Here is a 9,102-nt window from a genome sequence, read left to right as displayed (position 1 = left end):
AAAAAAAAATTTCGGACTTTATCTTATCTTCATGGTGAAAATGGCTACCGAATGCTATTTTTGTGTGAAAATTTTCGATTTTGTATTTTCCATTTTTAACTTTATTATGCTATAACTTTTTGAAAAATGTATGAATCATTACAATTTTTTTATGAGAAGTAGTATTTATATAGATCTTTCATTCGACATACTGTTTTTTTAAATCGGACCATTTCCCTAAATACAGGGGGGATTCAAAACATAAAAATGCATATAGAAAGTAGAACTTTTTCAACGTAACTTTTGAAAGTGTTCCGGAAGGTCTGACACTTTTATATATATCTTAAATTAAAGCTAATGTAATATACTTTATAATGGTAAAAAAAAATTTCGGACTTTATTTTATCTTCATGGTGAAAACAGACATTAAACTTAATAAAAAAAATACGATTTTTGTAAAAAAATTCTTTTTTATATTTTTAACTTTATAATGCTATAACTTCTCGAAAGATGTATGGATCAATATAATTCTTTTTTTTGTAGATGCATGATGTCTTTACCTATCATTTGGTATATTTTTTTTATAAATCTGACTTTTTACCTGCCTACAGGGGGGGATTCAAAATGACAACTTTTTCACAAAAAATTGACTTTTTCAACTTAAATTTTGAAAGTGTTCCGGAAAGTCTGACACTTTTATATATATCTTAAATTAAAGCTAATGTAATATACTTTATCATGGAAAAAAAAAATTTCGGACTTTATTTTATCTTCAAGGTGAAAATGGCTACCAAATGCTATTATTGTGTGAAAATTCTCAATTTTATTTTTTACATTTTTAACATTATAATGCTATAACTTATTGAAAAGTGTAATGATCAATATAATTTTTTTATGGGAAATACTATTTTCTAATAATCTCTTTTTTATTCGACATACTTTGTCTTAATCAGGATATTAATAAGGAACTAGCAGTTTATGAAGCTTTTGGAATAATCCACCAATTTTTTTAAATTAAACACTATCTAAAGATTTGCATCGAAGCGTTTTTTTTGATAGTGATTTTAATCACTGTCAGATATCATTATACTTGATCCAACTATGCCACGTCACCACTGTGCCGCGACCCCCCTGTGCTTGGTTTTTTTTACTTATAACTGCCAAAACTTTTTTGAAAATTACCAAATCTATATAATAATTTTTTATAGATACACGAGGAACTTACCTATCATTTTGAATATATTTTTTTATAAATCTGACCCTTTACCTGCCCACAAGGAGGGATTCAAAATTATTTTTTCTTAAAACTGCCATAATTTTAAAAATGACCGAATCAATATAATTTTAACATATAATATAGTCTTATGTATAGTCCTACATGTTTTAAACAAACGCGCACGAAACATATTAAACTTGCGGCAGCGCCTGTGACGTATTACTATAAACTGTTCTAAATAACATTCTAAATAACAGCTCATCGAACTAAAAAGTTAAAAATAATTTTTAACTTTTTATTCGATTTGCTTCAAGAGCGTGTTTTTTAAGTTTTTTTAAACTATATTTATTTTTTACTTTTTAGTTTCATGTTATGATAGTAGTTACTATCAATATCATGGTTGTAACGGGTAACGGGAAATCAGGGTTCGATTCTGGAGAGGGAGTCTGAGAAACGGCTACCACATCCAAGGAAAGCAGCAGGCGCGTAAATTACCCACTCCTGGAACATGGTGGTAGTGATGAAAAATGATGATACGGGAATCATCCTTTGTAATCAGAATGAATACACTCTATATCTCTTAATGAGAGTAAAGCGTGTTAATATATATTTTTAATAGTAACTAGAATATATATATATATATATATATACATGTAAAGCGACTTAAGTACGTAAACGAATCATGCCCTGGTATAGCCTTGTTTTGTTGGCGGGGGGAACGTTATACCTAAAGTATAAACGGCGGCAGCGGCGGTAGAAATATATAAATATATATACGTAAGGCACATTACACGCGCACGGTATTGGTCAGTCAAAATACAAATTTGTTTATATATATATATAATTGATATCATGCACGCGTGCACGGGTACGAAAACCAAAAATATAAAATTATACAGAATTAGTGTTGCCGGTGATTGGTGAGCAGGGCGGGGTGAATGCGTTACGACGTCTAGTCTCAAGGTCATAGACGACGAGTACGCGGGAATAATAACACGTTGCAAGTGAAAAGTGACAAACAACATACATGTGAAACTAATATAAGCATGTTAAAAACCAGTCGCCACAAGTCATACACAATTGAATCACAATACCTCATTCCCCGCGACGTATAGTAATTCGCATTACACTAATATATTTATAAAATATTGTATATATACACACTATGTATTGTTATAAAGATAACAGATTGCGACGCTTGCTAATTTTATAAAACGACCACCCATTGACAACCTTCTGCTTGAAACTTATCATCTTTTTATCGCTGTATCAATGTTTCCCTAATATTATATTTATAAAAATGCTTCTCAAGTTGGTATAAAATTTAAAACTAGAAAAATCAAATGAGTTTATTCTAACTTAAAAAAAATTAAGAAAAAATGCAAAAAAATCATTGTCATTGGCGGTTTGGAACCTTGTTCCCCAAGTGCGTCAAACACAAGTCAGGGTACGTCGCTGCTTTCGGCTGAAAAAATTGGCTATTTAAGCTAGTTTTAATTTCAAAGTTATTTTTCTTGACTTCAAAAAAGCAAACAAATTTAAATATGTTTAACTTTCTATGCTATATCAATTTTATTTATGCAAATCAGTGTACTCCCTTGTCATTTATTTTAAAATAAAATTAAATTCAAAACCCAGAATTTTAACACAAAAATAGCATATTTTTGGTAGTCATTTTCACCATGAAGACAAATCCAGAAGTCAAATATTTCTTTTTCAAATTAAAGTATATTACATAAGCTTTAATTTAAGATACATATAAAAGTGTCAGTATTTATGGAACACTTTAAAAATTAAATTAAATTGAAAATGTCCTAGTTTCAATACGCATGGTTAAAGTTTTTACCCCTCCTTGTATAAAGGGGTATGATCCAATTTACAAAAAAAGTGTGTCAGATGAAAGGGGTATATAAAATAATAATAATATTGATCTATACATTTTTCCAAAAGTTATAGAAATATAAATTTAATAATATAAAATATAAAATCGAGAATTTTTTCACGGAAATCGTACGTTTTTCTTTAACTTTGATGTCCGTTTTTACCACGAAGACAAGTCCAGAGGTCAAATTTTTTTTTTCAAATTAAAGTATTTTACATTAGCTTTAATTTAAGGTATATATAAAAGTGTCAGTCTTTCTGGGACATTTTCAAATATTAAGTTGAAAATGTTAATGTTATGTGATAAAGTTGTTACTTCAAAACCTCTCCTGTTGTAATCTTTTGACATATTTTTTATCAAAATCGGTCCATCATAGTAAAATTTATACCTTCTCAGCTTCGCATCGAAGCTAAAAATTTGACTTCTAGATTTGTCTTCATTTTGAAAATGACTATTGTATTCAAAATAGCATATTTTTGTGTTAAAATTCTGGGTTTTGTATTTTATATTATTTGACATAAGTGACGTACTAATTGGGTATTAATTTTACCATGTGTTTACAATACGTCTGTCGGCGAATAGAGAGACAAGTAGTTCGTACCGGTTGACCAACTGCCTAGCGTGACAGAAGGGATCGGTGCTACCTACCAGACTGAGATGGCATAAGGGTTGCTTGTAGTCTCAACGACGGTCAGTGTTCAAGAACCAAAGCCGTTTTGCGGTGGTCGAGTGGGCTGGTGGGTCGGACCGGGCACGGACGTCGATGCATTCGAGATGGGCTTGTTGCTCGCTCAATGGTCGACGCTCGAGGTACCGAACCGGCATGTCTCCGCGAACGAAGCGGCGGAAGAGTTGGACTGGAAGGTGGTCGCAGCCTGCGACTTCGCCTTTCCGGCCAAACGACCGCCGTCGACTCGCGGACCGCCAGTCCACTGGTAGAATGAGGAAGTGGCGGCCAGGCGTAAGTAGTGCATCAGGGACAGGAGGGCCATGACTCGCTCCAACCGATGGCCAAGGGACCCGGAATTCCCGGACCCGAGGGAGGCGCTGAGGTTGACCCGCAAAGAGCTGAAGCTTGCTATCAGGCGGGCCAAAGCAAAGTGCTGGGCCAAACTCATGAAGTCGGTGGATCACGACCCGTGGGGGAAACTCATCGGGTCGTAATGCGTTTGTCATAGACAAACGTCTTAAGTTAAAAAAGGGAGGGGCTACGGCAAAGCCCGTAGCGGAGGCGAAAAATGCCTCGGCGGTCCAAGGGACCCCAAAGGCGTCCTGTGCGCCGCCCACCAATGGATGAGGTTCCTTCAAACGAACCTCAACCATTGTAGGGCGGCGCAGGATCTGGTCCGGCCCCGTTGCGCTGCGCTACAGTGTCGGTGTGATCGGGCTCTACGGGGCTACGAAACGTCGGCACGAGCGCAGTTTCCCTAGCTCGGGGAATCGGGCGCGTCCTCAGGTTGCGGATAGAGGAACGGCCTGCAGATATGCAGGTTAGCCGCGAAATAAGCAGTCCATTCATTTGGACTGACGAATAAGCGGTCGCGGACAGCGAGCCCCTCGTTCGCTCGTTAACCCTGCAGATATGCAGGGTAGCCGTNTGTCAGTTGCGCTCCGTTCTGTTCGGTTGTGTAACATCTACGTCTCTGCCTTATCGCATTTTTTTTTTTTCTGTTCGCGTTGTGTTTTTGTTGTTATTTTAAACTCTCACAAACAATACTTTATTATGCCTTTATGCAACTCATGCTCCGTTAATATTGTGTCGGCCCTGTCTATAACGTGTACTGACTGTAATTTGACCTGGCACGCCAAATGTCAAAAACTCTCTAAGGAAGATGTAGACTATTTAAAAGAGTCGGACAATATCTGGAGATGTAGCAGTTGCTCTAAAGCCAAAAGAGTCTCGATCCGACTTGACTCCTCAGTCAACTCGAGTAACACTGATTTAATTGAAATAAAAGAAATTATACTTCAACTTAAAGACACTTTTCAAAAATTTAAGGAAGATACCTATATTAATTTCAACAACTTAAACGCCAAATTTAATGCAATCGATAAGATTATCACAGAAAACAATATTTTGAAAACACACGTAATCCAACTAGAAAACAAAATTGAATCCATGGAACGCCGCCAAATATCAAATGATATTATCATTGATGGAATACCTGAAAATAAAACAGAAGATTGCACTCAATTAGTCCACCAAATATGTAAAGAATTAAATTCAAATATAAACGTGTCAATGATAAATGATTGTCACAGAATCGGTTTTAACCGTAACAACGCACGTCCCAGAAGAATTATAGTTAAATTCATAAATCACCAAGATAAAATAAATACACTTAAAGCTCGCCAAATAAAAAGAAACTTTTCTACTAAGGACATTAACTTACAGCCTGATATGCCTATCTACATAAGAGAAAATTTAACTACAAAAGGTAGCAAGCTATTCAAAGAAGCAAGAGACATCAAAAAATCACTCAACTTTCAATTCGTCTGGACGAAAAATGGTCTTGTTTTCCTACGAAAAAACGAAACGGATAAAATCATACGTGTTGACAATGAGGAAGTAATTTTGAAATTAAAATCACAGTATGATCATTTAAACTCAACAAACCTAAATTCGTAAATATAAAATTTATATACTCATTACTTTTATACCTATATTTAGTTTATATAATTTATCATACACACATATTACCTCGTCTTTATACAAATTTAATACTACATTTCAACTTTATACATAATATTATCTTATACAATTATTATTTCTATGTTAAAACTCTCACACGCATTCCTTATCTTTATTACTTCATAATTGCCTTCATAGCGATAGCTGGGGGCAGCGTATTCATAGCAAAGCCATACGAAACTCATAAAATTACTAAATCGTTTATTTCTACAAAACATTATACAGATTTCAGCTCTCATATATACTACATATATATACCCAACTCATTTATTAACACCTTAACCTGTATATACCTCAACAATATCTATTATGAATAAAAACACTAATAAGACATTTTTATTTGAAGTTAATGAGGCAATAAATACTATGAATTGTTCTTTTGATAAACTAAACAGCATTATAAATCTACAAAACTCAATAAATATTTTCTCTATGAATATCTGTAGCATTAAAAAACATTTTGATGAACTATGTATTCATCTAGATAACATGAACACCAAATTTGATGTTATTATTTTAACAGAGGCTTGGTTAGGGCTTGGTAATATATCAATCACCAATTTCTCAATCTCAGGTTACTCAACTCATACAACTTTAAATAATAAAAATCAAAATGACGGTATTGTAGTATACTTAAAAGACACCCTATCGGATGTCTCGATAATAGAATTTAACACATCAGCACTAACAACTTTAGAAATTTCTTTCAAATTATCAAAAACGGCCTTTGTAATTTATCCTACTTATAGATCTCCTAATGGTATTATTGATATAGCACTAGAAGAATTAAACGATATAATACTGAGTAGTTCTAATCTAAAAAAAGCTAAATATAAAATCATATTAGGTGATTTTAACATCGACATACTAAAACCTACAAAAACAAATGAAGATTATCTCATGTTAATGGCCCAGTTCGGATTTATACCTGTAATTATAAACATAACCAGACCTGTGTCTAATACTTGTATTGATCATATTTTTGTTAAAGCAAAGTCTTTATATCACATAAAGCCAATAGTTATTAATTCCAATATAACAGATCATTACCCAAACATAATTAGTATAGGAAATTTACTTGACAACCGAAATAATAAACCAAATCTCTTAAAAATACTTATAGCAGATGATGCTAAATTAACTGACCTAATTCAAAATTTTGAGTGGTCTGAAATGTATAATATTATCGATTCTAACAGAGCAGCACATTATTTTACGGAAAAAATAACTAGTCTTAAAAAACAAGCTTCTACCGAAATATCTATCAATTCTAAAACTAAAAAAATTAAACCATGGGCCACTACCGCATTAATTAATTCCATAAGGCATAGAGATCACCTTCACCTTCAAGTTAGGAAATATCCTTTAAATCTAAAACTAAAAGACTATTACCTTAAATTCAGAAACAAGTTAACGTATTTAATAAAAGAAACTAAAATTAAATACTACAAAAAAGAAATACATAAATCCGGGAACAATACCAAACATAAATGGCAATTAATCAATGATATCATATCCAGAAACATTAAATCAAATAATTTTAATGAATTACTAAATAATATAAAAGCTAATACTGAACCTAATGACAGAAAACCAGCCTCAATCTTGGCCGATAATTTTAATGATTATTTTATAAATGTGGCAACGGATCTAGTAACACAACTGAATAACGATACTAATGTAAATAATTTGTCCAACATCCACCGATCTAACAATACAATTATGTCAAATAATTCCCCCTTAAATAAATTTGAGCTGATAACACATGAAGATATATTACAAGCAACTTCTAAATTAAAAAATGGTGCATCACCTGGTATCGATAACATATCCTCTAATCTTCTAAAAAAATATATTACTTTTCTTGTTAAACCTCTCACTCATCTTTTTAACCTATGTATCACCCAAAATAAAATTCCTGATGTTTTTAAAGTAGCAATTATTACACCCATTTACAAGAAAGGTCTAACTTCTATTATTAGTAATTTTAGGCCAATATCTGTAATATCAAATGTAGCAAAAATATTTGAAAAAATTATAAAAGCAAAATTAGTACATTACTTAGAATCGAATAACCTACTATTTGAACACCAATATGGTTTTAGACCCGATAAAAGCACTGATCAAGCCATAGCAATTGTAACCAAAACGATCTATAGTACACTGGAAGAAGGAAAAAAATGCGCAACTATTTATCTTGACCTGGCGAAAGCCTTCGATACTGTGGACCATGTAAAGCTTCTAAAAAAAATGCACGACATAGGTATTACTGGTTCGGCTCACTCACTATTCGAATCTTATTTGGAAAAAAGAAAACAGAGGGTTAAAATAAATGATAGCATCTCTTGTGAGCAAACTATTATATGTGGTGTTCCTCAGGGTACTACACTTTCTCCAGTACTCTTCAATATTCAGCTAAATGATATAAAACTTTTAAACTTAAATAGCAAAATTATTTGTTACGCTGACGATACGGTATTAATTTGTAATGGTTTAACCTGGGAAGAAGTTTTCGCTAATATTGAGGCAGATTTACTGTCAATTAAAATCTGGCTAAAGAAAAACAATCTATTTCTAAATTTAGATAAATCAGCCATACTACTTCACTCCCTATCTGAAAGTACCCTACCTACCTTAAATGAACTAAAAATCCATGAATGTAAAACTTTATTACTAAATCACTGCCAGTGTAAATCTGTTTCCATTGTCAAAAATTACAAATACTTAGGTATCGAAATGTGTCATGATATGAAATGGAAAAATCAAATTATTAATACTTCCAATAAGTTAAGAAAGATGATTTTCATCATGAAATCACTACGTGAAATACTAGATTTTAAAGACATTAAACTTATATACTTAACTCTATTTGAACCTTTAATCACATATGGCATAATTGGTTGGGGTAGCGCCTATGATAATGTGCTATCACGACTTCAAAAATGCCAAAATACTATTATTAGAGTTGCTTGTAACAAAAAATGGAGATATCCTACAAAACAATTATATGAAGAATTTTATGTACTTAATATAAATAAACTATATATAAAAACCTGTACCATTTTCCTAAAAAAACATAACCTGTTATCCCCAGTAAATCACAAAATCAACACTAGATATGCTTCTAATAACTATTCGCTAAAATATCCAAAAAAAACTGGATGTAGTAAAATATATGATATTGTTGGGACACATATACATAATATAATGCCCAAAGAAGTGGCTAATATGTCTCTTTCTATTTTCAAAAAATATATCACACATTGGCTTCACCATGAATACGATGCTATAATATTGTAGATTTAGGATTAATTTGTTTTCTTCTTGTTATTT

The 9,102-nt window shown here is 32.4% G+C and overlaps 2 protein-coding genes across 2 annotated transcripts in view; one reads left to right on the top strand and one right to left on the bottom strand.

The window, feature by feature from the left end:
* Nucleotides 1–9,102, bottom strand: part of LOC126898785 (radial spoke head protein 4 homolog A-like) — a 66,236-nt gene that overhangs the window by 31,177 nt on the left and 25,957 nt on the right. The gene's annotated exons all lie outside the window — the stretch shown is intronic.
* On the top strand, nucleotides 4,729–5,752 carry LOC126898825 (uncharacterized). The gene has a single exon (XM_050673219.1). The coding sequence runs from the start codon at nucleotides 4,801–4,803 to the stop codon at nucleotides 5,704–5,706; it is 906 nt and encodes a 301-aa protein (XP_050529176.1). The 5' UTR covers nucleotides 4,729–4,800; the 3' UTR covers nucleotides 5,707–5,752.

The sequence above is a fragment of the Daktulosphaira vitifoliae genome, unplaced genomic scaffold (assembly GCF_025091365.1).
Source record: "Daktulosphaira vitifoliae isolate Bord-2020 unplaced genomic scaffold, ASM2509136v1 Scaffold_2, whole genome shotgun sequence".
Taxonomy (NCBI): Eukaryota; Metazoa; Arthropoda; class Insecta; order Hemiptera; family Phylloxeridae; genus Daktulosphaira; species Daktulosphaira vitifoliae.
Note: the sequence above shows the minus strand (reverse complement) of the source record. Positions and strands in the feature narration are given on the sequence as shown.

Excerpts from the sequence above, each read along its gene's own strand:
- LOC126898825 (XM_050673219.1), top strand. The coding sequence starts at position 4,801 with ATGCCTTTATGCAACTCATGCTCCGTTAATATTGTGTCGGCCCTGTCT.